Source organism: Lactuca sativa, chromosome 3 (genome assembly GCF_002870075.4).
Source record: "Lactuca sativa cultivar Salinas chromosome 3, Lsat_Salinas_v11, whole genome shotgun sequence".
In the NCBI taxonomy this organism is placed as follows: Eukaryota; Viridiplantae; Streptophyta; class Magnoliopsida; order Asterales; family Asteraceae; genus Lactuca; species Lactuca sativa.
In genome coordinates, this window is record NC_056625.2 from 116,054,649 (window position 1) to 116,073,384 (window position 18,736).

An 18,736-nucleotide genomic window follows, 5' to 3' on the forward strand; every position below is an offset into this window, starting at 1 on the left:
GCACTCATGAACATTGCAGCAAACATTTGCTTATGTCTAATACTCTTTTAGACAATCCACACACCAATTCACGACAGTCTTCATTCATATCTACTTCCAACATATGAACGACTGTGACCCGTTCGAATAATTCGATTATTCTTAATAAATTCAATTATTCTGGAAGTCAAAACATGCAAATGTGAAACACAAGAATAATACTAATCCCATATGGCCTCAACCCTTTGAGCATAAATAAAACACCTTTTAATTATCACCATATTGATTACTCATTATTTGTCGTTTCGGGTAATCAACTTCTTACTTGAATTATTACACTTGTCCCATGCTCTTAGCATGCACACAATGTTTACCTATGGTTCTTACTTTTGTGAAATAGATCAAATTGAACACATTTCCATCCATTCTCATTTCACAACTCCAAATCCTTTTTCATAAGTGTAAGAACATCAAATACTTGCCACTTATAGAATGTGCTAGATTCTAACATTTTATGCAATGATCCTTTCGTAATATCACTGCACCAAAGTCACAAAGACTATTGCCAATGATATTACAAAGTCCTCTATCGGAAATTGTTACAATACAATTCCTTAGATATGATGTCTCTCACTCAAAGAACATTCCTTTGAACATCCTTTTGCATAAAAGTTTCTAATCTAGACATAGATTTTTCAATATTCAATTCCCAATATGGATACGCTTCCATATTTTCCATACGACAACTTATTCTTAATAGAATCTTATATATTCGTAATAATGTCGATATTGTCCATCCAATATGGAAACATTTCCATATTTTCCATATGACAACTTATTCTTAATAGAATCTTTTCTATTCATAATAATGTCAATATGGTCCATCCAATACCATGCTTCCAACTACTCACAAGCGACCAATCCTCGTCGAACTTTGGATTGTCCTTTGATAGTTGTTTAATTATTTTAGTCAAAACCGATTCTAGTCCCTTTTCCCTCTAAATGCGCTAGACATTTGGAAAATTTTAGAATGGTAAAACATTAAAGCATTTGCAATCGATCCTATACCCGAAGCGTATGGGACACGACGCACAATGTTTTATTTGCTATGTTCTCAAAATTTGAATTGTGAAGAGAAATGACGTAATCATAATCGAAATTTTAAGAACACACTATGTACCTTTGACTAAATTTATTAACATTCCACAACCTAAGCCTTTAGATTTCAAATGAAGCATAATATTCTCTCCCTTAATTATAGCAAAACAACTTTTCAACTATTGCGACTTTGCAAAGTATGACTCTTGTTTTCTATAATTAATATTGCTAACCTTGCAATACTTTCCTTAATAATCGTACAATCATAACATTTATGCTCCCACTATCATGATGATTATTATAAACATAACACTTATGCTCCCACTAGCTTCGACATGTATTCATAAACATCTTAACTTTCAAAAAACAATACCTATTGAATTTCTTAAGTTCATGTTTCTAATACTTAGTGCTTTGATAATATTTTATCAAGGCTTCTTGAACTTGTACACCTTTGCCTTAGATAGTTCATATGTGTGTCTAAACAATTAAGACTAATTGCCAAACCTCACAATTCAAATCATGGAAAGGGATACCGTAACCATGATCGAATTCGAGAATGCAATTTTACAATCACTATCTTCTTAAAATCTTTCTTAGTGAAAGCATTTCCTCACAATCATTTTCATGAAGGAGGAAATCTTATGACACTTAGATTTAAACGGTGTATTTGTTCCTATCCATGTGAATTTGTCAAAACCAAAGTTTACGACAAATTCAAACTCATATGGATCGAACTTTCTTAATCTCGATTTCTTGCCTTATGGTAACACAGCTGCCCACCATGACTTCCAAGTAGTTAAGCAGCTCACCCTTTCCTATCAATGTACCTTTCATTGATTAAGGTGCTTTGCCTTTTATGCGTTCAAAATGAGAACTCATAGAACTCACATGCATAATTAACTCGATTGGATTGGCACGGAAACAAAATAATGTCATCACGATAGGTTGTAAACCTCAACTCGTGTGCTAGTGATGATCAATAAGGTTTATTTGATTTGTTCTTGAAACCTTTCAAGACCATTAAGACTCATACTGACTCCTTGACATATAAGATTCTCTTGTCAATAAACATTTCTTGACAAACAAATATTCAAGAGTTAGTGTAGCTTTTATCAAAACACTTCATAAATTGGTCCTAGTTGGTCTTTGTCTTATCCAAGACATCACAACTTTCCAAATTTGATGAATGTTATAGACCTTTTTAATAATTATCACTCAATTTCACAATCTTAACTCTAAGACTTGTTTTTGGAACGAAGTATGATTGACTTCTTGATTTAACCATTTCTTCAATCCTTGATTCCTCTTCTTAAACATACAATTGTCCTAAGACTTACTTAGATGGATCAATTGAGATATGGTTCTTAATCACTAAGACCTATCATAAAGCATAAAAGCTACTCTCCCTTCTTCTTAGAATGGAGAAACTTTTATCTTTCTGTCTACTTGATTCTTCTTATTCGTTCTGCTATTGATTTAAACTTTTTCAATCAATTCAGAATTACACTTAATCTTGTAAGTATAATCATATTTACTAAACTTTTAGTAAATCATGACGAATATCTTTGTTACTCTTATGGTGTCATGACGAATATCTTTGTTACTCTTATGGTGGACTTGATCAACACACACCTTTGTGTACTCGATCTCCTAGTCTGTCCCTTGACACTTTGTCAATGAATTAGTCTAATTTCCAAATATGAAATTTCTCATTCATCGTGCAACCAAGTTGCATGATTCCAAGTTTCTGTCCAATTGAAACTTGGGCGATGAGAAACTCTCCCTATTTGGTAAACTCTCGACTTTCCATAAATAACATAATAAGAACCAAATCCATTATTGCTAATAATAGAAACATTCAAACATCAATTTTTTATATACGCCATTGCAAGGATAAATAAATAATATAAAATCAAAATTTATTTTATTCCGGAAAAATTTTGTCCTTACAATGCAATTCATTGAAAAACTATGCTAATACATCTTTCTTAGCAATCTAATTCTAACTCTAAGTAGTAGCTCAAGAATCTAATCTTCGAGAAATGCGATCGAAATCCATTCCTTCACGGTTAGATTCTGCTCAGTTCTTCCCTTAAGCTTCCTTCTTTTCTTCGATCCTACAAAACATCAATTGTAATCTTATTACATTATGTATCAAGAATCTAGCATAGAAGCTTAAAAGAGTTAGTCAATGGGTTTTACCTATATTAGAGCCATACGTTTCGACTCTCCCATCTCTTAGATCTCTTAGGTAAATGGGGCAACTTCGTCTCTAATGCCCCTTCTATTGGCAATAAAAGCAAATTGACTCTATCGGAACAGGACATGGAACTGCTTCAAAGATCGCCTTTCTCTTATGATCAAAATTTTCAATCATTGCATGTCTTTCGTTGCCATTGTCTACATCCATAGAGCTCTCGAAGGCAGATTCACCAATCAACATTGCTTTTCTATTGCGCCAAACCATTTCTGATTCAGCAGCAATAAGCATATAGGTGAGATCTATAAGGGTCACGTCGCGGTTCATCATATAGTACTCTCTTATGAACTCGCTATATGAGTTAGGAAGTGACTAAAGAACCCAATCAACAGCCATCTCCTCACAGACAACGGATCCCAACATTCTTAACCTATCAATGTGTGACTTCATCCCTAGGACGTGTGCACACACTGACTTTCCTTCTTTATGTTTAGTTGCCAAAAGGGCTTGAGTGATCTTGAACTTTTCTATTCTTCGATCTTGTGGGTTGGGGAGAACAATAGGAGGAGTAGGAGGAAGTGAAGCATGATTTCTCATTCCTCGATTGAATCGTGGAATACCATCTTCATGTGGAATGCTTGTTCCACGGGATTTGGGAAGACCGTAGTTGTCAAACTTTGACATCTACAAAACAGGAGAAAACGAATTCAAGTTAGTTGATTGATTGAGTCCTTAGTAAATCACCTAAATGAGATACTAAGGCTAGGACCCAACACAATATTCTACAACTCGGGAGAGGGATGCTGTAACCCTAATTGCAGAATATTTGAAGGTAAGTGAATGACGATTCACTAATTTCCACCACGAAAAAACGAAAAAGAAATTTAAGTTTTAAATCTATGAAAACTCCTAGATCCTTTGAGATTCATTGAACTTTCAATGGCATGTTTAAATCTCGATATGCCCCTCTTGTTTGTGACTGGGATGCCGAGGATCACAAAGCGGGTGTGAATAACCATGCAAACTTACATGGTGCCCTCACATGTTACAGTCACCTATTCGATGTGCTGGTAAACCACACACGCTCCACCGAACTATGACAAACATTGAGTCACCCTTTGCTACCTTTGCTTAGAACCATTTAGTGTGTCGGCAAACCACACACGCTCCACTAACGTCTTTGCAAAGGCACAAAGTGTAATTTCATGGAATTGCATCAATTCACTTTTGCCTAAGTAACTAAGATTGGGAATTTTATGAAAACATTTAGTTACTTTTATACTTCACTATACTTATAATGGAAGGTTTCGTCCTATCCTACCCGTTCGAATAACGACCCTCCACTAGTCAAGAGTGCGGTGGGTAAGAGTGGATACCCATTCAATCGCCATTTTATAGGTAATTTCCTTAAACACCCCTTATAGACCAGCTTCGTGAATGAGGCCTACTAACTGTAAGACTGACTTTAACTCATACATATATATATATATATATATATATATATATATATATATACATATATATATATATATATATATATATATATATATATATAATGTTAGACTTTTAATGTTATATATAGTATAGGGTGTATTTTACACTTTTAAAATATTATGTGGTCAAATTTAACAATTATACTTTTAATTCAATTAAATTTTAAACCAAAACTTTATGGATTTATTAAACCTCTTTTAATTATATACCTTAATTAATTAATAAAACCATAAGGGTGTGATTTGAACTTTTTCAAAACAATACTAGAGTTTTAGAATTTAACATTCCTAATTAAACTTTTAATCAACTTTTAAATTCCAAAACTTGAGGGCAAGTTTTGAAACATTTCAAACATTAGGGTTTAGAATTTAAATATACATCAAAATTAAACTATTAATTCAAAATTTAAATTCCAAAACTTGAGGGCAAGTTTTGAAACCTATTTCAAAACATTAGGGTTTCAACTATTTAAATTTCAAAACAACAAAACTTTTGGGTTCAAATTTAAACTATAAAACCTAAGGGGAAAATATGAAACTTTTTATAACAACAAGGATCAAATAACAAATAATCTAAATTAACAATTAATCACATAATTATCCATATTTGATTTATTTAATGATTTCTTGCAAAACAATTTATCAATTTAGTCAAAATAACTAATCAATTATCACGTAAGGAAACAATTATCTTATTAATTAATAAATATCTTCAATTAGATCAATAATATAGTCAAATATATCATAAAATCGGATTTATATTGATCTAATATGATAAGGTAACTATCCATAAGCAAAAACAGCAAGAAATCGTGAAATACCCTCCATCTGACGAGTCAACTCGTCGAGTCAGGCTTGGACTCGTCGAGTCTGCATGGACTCGGCGAGTTCAGCTACGGACTTGGCGAGTCCAGCCTCCAGAATCCAAAAAATCAAAATTTTCAAACATATTAAGCATCAATACAATTGAAACCAGTCTAGGCTCTGATACCACTGATGGGTTTTGGTCATAAGACATCCTATGTGCTCATACAAACCCTAATGCTTGGATCTAGGTTTCTCTATTGTACATGCAAGTTATCCAAGACTATAAACCCTAATTCTAGCATTCAAATAATCATATTAACATGAGAATAGGTTTATAATATTACCTTGATTGTTATGTAGCAATAACAATCCCAATTCCTCCTTGAATTGACTTTGGAAGGCTTAGAGTCACAAGTGTCACTCCTCTAATGGTTCACAAACACCATAAGCAAGAGGATGAAGAGGAGAGAGGATGGAGGCTGCCAAAACCGTGTGAAAACCCTAGAAGGTTGCTTGTCCACGTTTTTTGTCCTTAAGGGATCTGTATATAGTGAGGCAATTAGGGTTATCTAACAAGGAAACCCTAATTTGGATGGTTAAGCCCTAAGCAACCCATGGAGCCCTTTCCATAAGGCCTTGGACGATTTCATATGGGCTTCCCCATAGAATTCGTCCACCTTATAATAAAAGGTAATCCATGGCCCAAATTGCAATTATCTTATAATTACAATTCCAGTTCCTTAAGTTTAATTAATCTCTTTTAGTCACAAAACTAATTACCAATTAATTATTAACTAATATTAATTAAACAATATGATTTCTCCTTTAATATATTATTCCCATAATATATTAATAAATCATATTTAATCCTTTCTCTCCATAATTCATCCTATCAAGTTGCTTTGGTGAAGGCAACCCAAAAGGACCATGCACCATCGGGTCAAGTACATACCAAAATAGTTATGGACTTAGACACCAATCCAACATGAACGACTATGGATTTTTGAATATATTAATATTCAGGATGTGGGTTCTAAACATGCAAAAGGAGAACACAGTGATAAATTAACTGAATTGACTGATCACCATCATATATTAAGACATCTACTTAATAATCGCCAAATCATATTAAGACTTTATACTTCTTAGGTTCTCAAATCTAAAACAAACTATTTCAAGTGGGCTATAGTCAAATCATTTCAAATCAATTGCCTTATGATCAAGTTTCACTGTCAGCCTGACTTAGTGAAAGGATTGATAAGAGTTTCTTTCGATATGACTCTACTGACTATGATGTGTTTCACATTCAAACAACTATCAAATGTGACGGTTCTTACTAAGTATACACCATATGAGCTTGATTGACTTTAGGATCCATACTCGAGTTAAATCCTTTTCAATCACAAGAACTTTCATAAGGATCATCAATGATTGAAATTCTTCAATAAAGACTTCACTAATACACAAGAACTTTCATAAGGATCATCAATGATTGAAATTCTTCAATAAAGACTTCACTAATAAATCTCTTGAAGTCATATAGATTCCCTTTGCATTTAACTGGTTGAAATATACTCTAATTTTATTATTAAATCCACCATGGTTTATCAATTGGTACTCTTTCAAGCAAGTACTTCACCATTCAGTAAAATGCATAAATTTCTACTGTAATTGGAACTGTCTTTAGTAGTGTGAAACTAAGCATCAGTGTAACATTTACATATAAGGAACGTTATAGATTTTGATTCATCGATTCTCACCAAGTTCATCTTATCTTATCTACAATGCTCGAGGCATTTAAGTCATCAGATCTTCTATATGTTATGACATACATGATTGATCCTATAAGCACAACAACATGGAACACGGTTCATTTCTAGCTCAATGCTAGAACTAGGACATTAGCTTAATGTAATGCCACACATTATGAACTATTTCAAGTTACCTTGAAGCTTCATGTACTTTGGCTTATCATAATGAATTACCTAGATCTATCTCAGTAGATCAACAAATATAGTATGCATACTATTTCTCCTACTAGCATTCATACTATTTCTCCTTGAACTTTTCTCATTGAAACAAAGATCTGAGTTACTTCCATTAGCATAACTTATCATCCTTTATCAAAATTCAAACTCTTTAAACTTTCTTATTTAAACAAAGATCCTAATTTCTCCCACTAGCATTAATATATGGGTAAGTTACACGAATCGTCCCTATGGTTTGGGGAAGTCTGCACTCTTGGTCCCTATAAATAATTTTTAACTCAGACGGTCCTTGGAGTTTGTATTTGTTTCGAATTTGGTACCTAATCTAGTTGAAATGACTCTTTTACCTTTGATGATATATTTTTTAATATGTTTAAACTCTTTTTTTTATAATTATTATATGGAATAAATTATTAAACAAACACACTCTACCTCTTCCCTTTATCCCTCCCTAACCTTCATATTCCCTGCATCTCTCCATAGACTCGTCGGCACTACCGATCACATCCATCCACCATTTATCTAAAGTCTGTAAAAACCTCGCTAGCAAGAAATCCTACTACTACCTTGATATCTCACCCTGCAAGATTCTCAATCATCAACTTGCAACTCTGCAATCTGAACATCCATGGATATGTACAATCGGTCAAGAAATTCCCCCTTACAATTTCAGAAGTGTATTCCTATCTGATCGATCCAATTACCGGACTGATTGACCTTTGCTCACGGTGATGAAATGGTTAGTGATGGGATGTCAAGTCCACCAAGCAAATTACACCCTTTGTTTGCAAATAAAACATAATATAATGGTAAAAAGGGGTATCGATCCTCGAGGAAATGGTTGTATTCAATTACCAATGCAATCCAATAGAACTAGTGTAAATAAACTAACTAAATACAATTAAACTAAAATGGGGGGGGGGGGGGGGTGTTACGATTGCTTAAAACTAAAAGACCTGAATAAATAGAAACCTTGCAATTAAGCAAGATGCTGAGATGCTCAAATATTGGAGAGAATTGGTTAATCAAGGCAATTCAACACAATGAACATTTGTGTGTTTATCATTAGGATTCAATATGAATCTTATCATTCATCCCATATTAGTTATAGCAATCATGAAGCATGATATGCCAAGATTCCTCATAGGTAGTATGGAGGTTAGGGAAGCCCACAACACACCTTATTAATCAAAATCAAGGATCCAATTGAAGCAATTGAACCCAATAAGTTGATTAGCCTTAAGAACGAAGGAATCCCTAATTCCTAGAGGATGTCAATGCTTAGACATCTGATTCATAAGCTAGAGATGATTTCTACCATCATAAAGCCCTTATTCTAAGTAAATTCAATGATTCAATACTAAACCAAAGAAATAAACCAACAATTGCTCATTCAAGTACCAAGCTCCTGATAAAAGTATTAAACAAGCATAAAAAATATGAACTAGAATCATAAACATAAGATAAATGAAAATTAAGCATGAACCCTTCAAAAACCCACAAACATCCAAGGGTTTTAGCTAAAGTTAACCAAAATAGAGAAATTAGCCACTCACGGAAACAAAATAACAATCACAAAAGTGTTTTTGCATCAAAAATCTACCAATTACTTAGAAAGATGAGATGAATGAGTATCCAAGCTCCCAAAATTGCCTTCTCCAAGTCTCTAACTGTGTAAATCGAAGTGTCTCTGAAAGATCCAACCCCAAGGTAAATGGTAAACAAAATGACCAAAATGCCCAAAAGTGTGCAGTTACGCGGGTACCCGCGCATTTGTTACGCGACTGAGACTCCACCCTCGCAAGTGTTGTCGGAATGATGTTGGTCCATTTTTCTCCACTACCCACTCCACCACCCAAAATTTCCTTGGTACCCTCCATGACTCACATGATTTGAATTTGGCCAATCATCTTCAAACTTTAAATATAGATAGTTCATGCCCAAATTAAGAATCCATGACCCGTCTTCAAAAGTTCACTTCATCCAAATCTTTAACTTTTTAAGCCCAATTCTCATTTGATCGATATGTAAAGCCCAATAATGCATCGAAATCCCACCAAGCCCAACTCCAGTCAAACCGCAACCGCAATGAGCTCCAAAACCCTACAAAAAAAACTCATGCAAAATAGAAAGTACCTGACACGATCCATGATAAAGAAAATAAAGAATATATAATGCAATATTAATAAAAATAGCTAAAAATACTAAAATAAACTAATAAAAGTAAGGAAATAAAATAAGCTATCAGTTAGGGTGTTCAAAAGATCGAGAAAGGCAGGTCTCCGACCGCAAAGATATGAAACCGAAAGGGAAAGGGTTTAGTTAGGGTTTCTAGTAAACCACTATCTACCTATGCTGGACCGTTGCATAGTGGAGGAATGATTGCTTGATCTGTCTTCCTTCAGTGGTGTATTGGTATTCTTTTGGGTGGAGAGATAGGGGAAGATAGGGGGCGTGATAATGTGACAGGTTTGAATGGCATCATAAGGGCAACATAGTGGAAGTTTGGCATATCGTCTACTTTCGAGTTGTAATCGACGAAGAGGAAGGTACAGGTGTTTGTTAAAAAGGAGAGGGGGAAGGGTGGGTGGAGGTGACGACAAAGGATATCGGTGATGATATTAGCATAAGATACTTTCTACAATCAATGAAGTGATGGTGGCGCGAGGAAGGTGTTAGATTGAAGATCGGTAGAATTTAGAAGAGGGATGGATGATAAATCAAACAGAGAGAAATCATTAGGGGTAGGGATGGGGCGCACATATACTTTTATTTAAATATTTTTTTTAAAAATATAATAATAAACAAATAAAAAGAGCATAAATGTCATTTCCTGTCTTGTAGGGACCAACCCCGAAACAAATGCAAACCACGGGGACGGTTCGAGTTAAAAATTCTTTGTATGGACCAAGCATGCTGACTATCCAAAACCACAGGGACCATTCATGTAATTTACCCTTAATATATATACATATATATACATATATATATATATATATATATATATATATATACACACACACACACCTTATTTTCTTTTCTCAAAAGTTCAAACTCTTTGAACTTTCTCATTGAAACGAGAATCCCAATAACTCCCACTATCCTTGACATATTTTATAGTCCATATTCCTTTCTCAGAAATCATAGTCTTCGAATTCTTTCATTAAAGCAAGGATTTCATCTTGTGTGATGCTTCTTTAGTTCATAAATGAAGTTCATAAGCTTATACATTCTTATAACCTATCTTGGTTTTACTATTTGTTAGTTCCCATCCATGTTTGTCATTTTCTTGAAGATTGACTAACAGTTATGATTTAATGCAAAGTGTTAGATCAATGAAGTCTTCCAAACTTTCATGGACTGAATATCGCACTTTGTATCCTTCTTTCTTACATCCTTATAGGGCCTACCATTGATTCCATTGGATGGCATACTCTGATTACTGTCTTCTAGTAACTCATATAGCCTCAATCTATATGACTATATATATATATATATATATATATATATATATATATATATATATATATATATATATATATATATATATATATATATTCTTCTTTCAAGTCTTTTATCAAGAGTTGGAGGTATGTCAGTTTCCTTAATTTCCCTTTCAATCTCGAATTGAATGATAGGAACAACTTAAGGTTCTTCATTGGTTGGGTCTTGAATCATATCAAGATCAGTGTGGCTCCTACTAAATCATTTGGATAACAACTCCATCTCTTGGAAGACAATCCTTCGAGTAAAAAACATTTTGTTCTCAAAAGCTTTACAAAAAAATTATCCAAAATGTTGGTTGGGGTGTCCAACGATACAAGGAATCTCTAAGCTAAGTCTTAGATTTTTGAGTCCTTGATGAAGAATGTAAGCCTCCAAATCATAGACTTCTGAATGCACTTAGTGAGGGATGAACCCTCACTCTACATCTTAGAGGGCGTCTCAAAACCTTCTAAATTGGTACAAGACCAAGGACGCATGTAACACATTCATGGTAAAATCCATGAACTGTTCTGTTAAGCATAATTCGACTCATTAATCATCAAATCAAACAATGACTTGTTTATATTTCCAACAACACTCTTAGTGATAGTGTTGGAGATAATTTATGAAACATTTTCATAATTCCTTAGATTATCAATTTGGTTTTTGACTAAGATGGTCACTAACCTTGTTGAATCTCAGTATTTTATCCTTTTGCCTAGTTGATTCTTAACCTCGTTTTATGAGAACTCTGAATACCTAGAAGGTTCCAGACTCAGTGATTAATAAAAATTTTCGCACGAAGTTAGTTTTACTATGTATTGTGGTTTATTTGAACGGTCCATTAATGCAAACTTATTCTAACAAATATTCGCATTATCAAATATTGTAATTATCATTTATCTTGATAAACATGATTTATAGTTACCATAAGACTTGCAATCAAATGATATCCATGATTTGATCCAATTATATACTTGGTAATGCATTTTATGTTTACATGTTCAATAAAATGAATCCACAATATATTCGAATTAGTTTGTATTGTGGATAGCATGAATGGACTATTAGTCAAAACTAATTCCAACATACATTCACAATATAACGTAGTGCTTTATGATCTGTCTTGACCAATAAAACTTGCATTTATCATAAGACTTGTGGTCAAATGAATTCCAAATTCCTATCCAATTGGATCTTTGTCAATGCAGTTCCCATTTTTAAGAATATGATTCCTTAATATTATATCTCATTCAAATATTTGAATCAACCTTTTGAACTATTGTCAACCTACAAGTTTCATAGACTTCATGCATTTTCTTTTAAATACAAAATATATGAAACATTCTATGTTTAAATGAGTCACAATAATCTCATGAAATTTGTATAAACAGTTTTGAATCATAAGACCATAAACTAAATATTTAGGATATGTGTCCTTTCATCCTATGAATAGTAGCAAGAACCTGGTATTTATGATCAACTTTCTTTCTCCTTGTTTTATTCCTCTTTACTCCCTTTTTTGTCGCTACACATTCTTGTGAATGCCAGTACTTTATCCCTAGTAAAAATACTAAATATTGGAAGTAATATTCCAATGGTGTATAAATTTATATATTCGATTGTTGACTAAATATTTGTCAGAATGAGTTGTCTTTTTATCCTATGGATAGTAACATGGGCTTGTAATCCATGATCAAATTATTTTTCTACGTTTTAGTCTTACCTATAAAACATATTGGTCTTTAATGCTTTATTAGTCCTTCTTCTTATTTTCGAAATGATAGTTTATCAGAAAAACTATCAAAATAAGTCTTCCTATTATCCTTGGCATTTGAGGACTAATTAGGTATCTAAAAACTTATCACCTTTCACGCATGGGCAACAAATTTATTCTTCTTGACACTTCTATTTATGATAATGAATTTGGTACTATCAAAGTTGGACTTTCTATGATTGGCTAAGTTATACCCAAAGGGTGTCTACATCTATTCAACTCCTTAATGAACATTTTCAAGTTGTTCATATCAAAATCAGAATGAGCTGATTATATATACATGGTTAGATTAATTTATAACCATAGTCAACTCCTAACTAAATGAAACTCATGTTAATTTAATAACAATTGTTAACAGTTTTGGAATGTAGTGGTTGGAGAAACCTTAGGAAAAGCTAAGACATGATCTTTCTATTTAGAAATGACAACTATTCCAAAATACAAATTTGATCATCCTTCCAGGTAATCATTTTGAGAGGTTTTTATTGTAGTATATTTTAGTGGATTATCTTTTTGACATTATTCAATTTAATTTCTATTCTTGTGTTCGTTTTATTGATCCTCAAAATAATTTTCTCAACCCTAATTTATTATTTACTTAGGCTAGGATCCATATTTAGTTTTGTGCTGCGTAGAGGGTTGTTGTCGACATACCACGAAGTTATTTACGTTAGCAATGAAAAATCCTAGATCTTTTAAGATTCATTAAAACTATTTAATGGCATGCTAATCTCAGATTTATACATCCTATATTTGTGCCAGGGATACCATGTTCTCACAAATAAGGTGTTGAACCAACCATGCAAAAACATGTGATCCTTGATTATGTCATGGATCTGGAATTGACGTGTCGGTTAACCACATATGTTCCACCAACAAACCACAACGACAAGTGTAACATCATATTTTTCTTACGTCTCAAGTTTATGTTCGGTTAACCACACATACTCCATAAATAGACAATAATGTATAATGTGCATTTTCATGGATTAGCAATTATTCATATTTTCCTAAATTAAATAAGAAAAAGAATTTTGTTTTTAGTACTTTTACTTGTTATACCTTTAATGAGACATTGTCCTATCGAATCCTTTTGACTAATGACAATCCACCGCACAAAGACACCGTGAGAGAAAAGGACACTAATTCAATGGCCATATAGGTTTTTTCCTTATACATGTCTTATAACATGGCTTTATGAATGGGGCCAAGTCTTGATTCGAATAACGATCATTTATTAAACATGTGAGGACACATGTCATTTAGTAATATTATATATAATATATAATATATTATATACATATACATATATATATATATATATATATATAAGGGTGTATTTTTAAAAAATTTAAAAATTTATGTTTTATTCACATTATCTTTAATTGACTTTTAATTAATTAACTTTAAATCGATCATCACTAACTTCAAATAAATTACACATATTTATCCTCCTAGTTGAATTATCTAGTTTTAAATAGATTAAGACAATAAGTTAAACTATAGATAAATCCCATGTTTGAAATTTTAGCAAAAAACTTTAAACTTAAAAAGACAGGCAGGGTGCACCACACCAGGCATATGTAGGCTGCGTCCTGCGATTAAACAGGTTCTTCGATTTTTGACATTTAACTTTAGTCCAGATAACTAAAACCTATTAGCTCTGATACCACTTCTAGATATTCTATGCATCTTTATACTAGATTTAGGCAACGAAAGTATTCAATAATAATCCAATGTGTACACGCACCCTAGATATTGGTTTTATTATTATAGAAACCTACTTTCAAAACTGTGAAATTAAATTACAAGAGGGATAAGATTACCAACCTTTTAAGTATAATCATATATACTTGTAATCTACTTGAAGATCTCGACCTCTTGTAATAAGTTGGAAGGACTAGCACTGAATGTATGAATGCCTCTAATGGCTCACACCTAACAGACTAAAACCCTATAATATTTAGGAGAAAGGAGAAAGTACTTGAGAAAATTGGATTCTCAAAGTATTAGGAAGATTAGGAACAAAAATAATGAAGGCCAAAATGGTCTATTTTTAGCTGACGTAACTTGTAGATAGAGCTAATTTAAATTGATTAAATAATATGATTTAACCCATATTCAAATCACTTCCTTATCAGCGATATGGATCAATTCTAGAACCCTTCTAGAGCTCCTAAAACTGCCATCCCCTTTAAGGGGTTCAACAATGTTGCTCTTGTTGGGTTTTATTTAAAAACTAGTTTAAAAAACTACAAATAATGGCAAACGGAAGACTTGAGTTTTATAAAATAACATAAACATTTTATCACTCACCAATGATCGTCTTGCAAGTAAAGGAAAGATTTAAAACACAACCATAGAAGAAAGAAGTGGTAACAACCTTTGAAGCAATTTAAGTCCTTTAGGGGAGGCTTGGAAGTTGATGGAGTGGGGATGAAACCTTGAGAAACCAACAATGTGCTAACTTGATGTAATACTAGTTACAACTCTTAAGCTTTTAAGCCAAAACAATATTATGACTTAAAGAGAGAATGCAAGCAACAAAAATCTCCATGTTCAAGACTTTAGAGAGAACATGGGGAAGAAGAAAGAGCTCTCGGCCAAGGAGAGTGGATTGAAGAAAAATGAAAGCACTCACCTCTTATTTATAATGGAATTCTGGTCCAAGAGTTATTAACCATTAGACAACTTTGTCCCCTATGTCATGAACACATCTTCCTAGGTCTGATTCTTTTGCATTATACCAATTAAAATGTATTTTCTTTTCATCTCATGTTTCCAAGAAGAAAAGACAAGTCAAGAGTTTATATTTTATAAACTCAAAGTTTATAATATATAAACTTTGTCCTTTTGCTAAAAGACAAAAGGTTTATTAGGTCCAAAAAGATGTATGTGACATATTATATTCATACCATATGAAATATTTTGTTACTTGTATTGTAAAATAAATATTTTCCCAATTATTATAAGAGTTTATGAATATTTATTAAAATCAATTTCTAATAAATAATCATTTGTGTCAATTTGTTGTTAGTGTGACCCTTAGGATCATATGCTATTTAGCAATATCATTTTAATATGACTCTTGAGCATACTAGAACTTTCAATCTCCCACTTGCACAAGACTCATATCAAACTGATATAGACCGTGGTGAACGTCTAGCAACATTTCATTGCCCCCAACAACATATGATATAGTGCCATTCCATTAACGCCCAATTCCCCAAATGCCCCAAGGCTACAAATGGTGAGTAAGGTAAGTTTATCGGTAATCCTTTTGCTACAGACATCATCTTGAATCAAGAGATATAGATCGCAATCAATCTCATATAGGTTGTCAACTTTACATCATGCCTTAGATGTCTACATGGTTTACATCATGCCTGATAATAGCTTTTATAACTGCCTAACAAAAGAATAGCTTTTGACTACATCAAATCATAATGTTTCCACACTCAAGTCCCAAATATGTATCTCAGGTGTTAAGGATATACAGATATTACCTTTTATCAAGTATCATTCATGAAAAAGATCCATGAAGTGATCTTGAACGGGTCACTCCAATACTTACTCTCTAGTAAGTATCTATGAAACTGGTTACAACGCTTTGTCAACCATCCTATTTCATATTAGTCTTATTTCATTTTTGCTCCCATAATAACAACTGACTATCGAGTTTTAGAGTGAATAAATTCACTCAAGGATTAAACATGTTAATAAATAACACAACAAATATTTAATGAAAAGATCATATGCCATATATATCATAGCCATTACAATAGATGATGTTATATAATGTTCCAATATTCAATACTAATACATAGATCAATCCAATCACTAGAATAGCAAAGCCCTATTCCTCGAGCATATCCCTCAAATTTTGCTTGAGGAAGAGGCTTCATGAAAGGATCCGCCAAATTTTGATCAGTGTCAACTTTGCGAATACTAATTTCTCCTTCTTCAACTTTATACTGGATGAATTTGAATCTATGGCTAATAAGGATGGTCTTCTTGTGTGCTCGAGGGTCTTTTGCCAAAGCAACAGCACACTCATTGTCACAGAAAACGTCTAGGGGGTCCTGAATGGTAGGGACTACCCCTAGATCCCCCAATGAATTTCTTCATCTAGACAGCCTCTTGTGCAGCTTCAGAAGCAGCAATGTATTCTGACTCTCTAGTAGATTGTGCAACAACACTTTTCTTGGAGATTTTCCAAGATACCACAGCCCCATTGATAATGAACACAGATCCTGATTGTGATTTGCAATCATCTCGATCAGTTGTGAAAGAAGCATCAGTGTAGCACCTTACACTTAAGCTTTTTTCCACGCCTCCATGGACGAGAAACAAATCCTTAGTTCTTTGTAAATACTTTAGGATGTTCTTCATAGTTCTCTAATGACTCTCCTATGGATTTTGTTGGAACTTTCTTACCATGCTCATAGCATAAGCAAGATCAGGTCTTGCACAATTCATAACATACATGATGGATCCAATTGTAGAAGCATATGGAATATCTTTCATCTTGTCTAGCTCAACCTTTTTGCTAGGACATTGAGATGAACTTAGTATAGTGCCATGTGCCATGGGTACAAATACTCTCTTAGAGTTTTCCATATTGAACCACTTGAATACTTTCTCAATATATGTACCTTGGCTTAGACCTATTAATCATTTTGATCTATCTTTATAGATTTTGATTCTAATAATATATTATGCCTCCCCTAGGTCCTTCATTGACAAACACTTTCCAAGCCAAGTCTTTACACCTTGTAAAGTTGGAATGTGATTTCCCATGATCAATATGTCGTCCACATATAGGACCAATAATGTCACCAAGCTCCCACTAGTTTTTATGTAAGCACAAGATTCATCTTCATTTCTAATAAAACCATACTTTGTGATTTCATCATCAAAACGATGATTCTAATTACGAGATGCTTGCTTTAACCCATAAATACATCTCTTGAGTTTATACACTTTATTAGGATGCTTTTGGTCGAAAAAGCCTTCGGGTTGATCCATATAGACATCTTCTTCTAAGTGTCCATTCAGAAAAGCAGTTTTGACATCCGTTTGCCATATCTCATATTCATAATTAGCAGCTATGGCAAATATTATCTGAATTGATTTACTCATAGCGACTGGTGAAAAGGTTTCATCGTAATCTACCATATGAGTTTAAGTGAATCCTTTAGCAACCAATCTTGCTTTGAATGTGTGTAAGTTTCCATCCATGTGAATCTTCTTCTTGAAGACCCACTTACTTCCAACAGTCTTGTTATTGGGAAGAAGATCAACCAAGTCCCAGACTTGATTTTCTCTCATGGATTGCATCTCAGTGTTCATGGCTTCAAGCCATTTGGTAGATTCAAGATCTGTCATTACATACTGGTGGCTGACCGGCTCATCAACATTCGTCATTACGAAGCAGTCGTCAATGAAAAATCCATATCTCTCAGGTTCATGACGAATTCTACCAACTCTGTGAACGCCTTCTGTTTCAGTAGGTTGAAGGATAATGATCTCTTCATCTTCAACAACCTCTTGTTCAGTACTAGTGCCAACTAAAGATGCATCGGTTTGAGGTTCTTGATGTTCTTCAAGTTCCATATGCCTCCCACTTGCCTCATCCATTAGAAACTTGCTTTCTAAGAATTTAGCCTTTCGTGAAATAAAGATCTTATTCTCACTAGGGATGTAGAAGTAATATCCTAAACAATCTTTAGGATATCCTATAAAGATGCATTTGGTAGATCTAGGCTCAAGTTTGCTAGAAGTCTCTTGTCTAACATAAGCTTCACGTCCCCAAACTTTCATATAAGAAAAGGATGGAGGGCTTCCATACCACATCTCATAAGGTTTTTTCTCTACCCTCTTAGTTGGTGCCATATTTAAGATA

At 33.3% G+C, this 18,736-nt stretch overlaps 1 protein-coding gene across 1 annotated transcript; it reads right to left on the reverse strand.

Annotated features, from left to right (window-relative positions):
• Positions 1-16,959: 16,959 nt before the first annotated feature.
• On the reverse strand, positions 16,960-17,421 carry LOC122197148 (secreted RxLR effector protein 161-like). The gene is made up of 2 exons (XM_042900648.1): positions 17,269-17,421; positions 16,960-17,187 (listed from the first exon to the last, which is right to left on the reverse strand). Exons 1-2 carry the CDS (start codon positions 17,419-17,421, stop codon positions 16,960-16,962), a joined length of 381 nt encoding a protein of 126 aa, XP_042756582.1.
• Between the last annotated feature and the right edge of the window lie 1,315 nt (positions 17,422-18,736).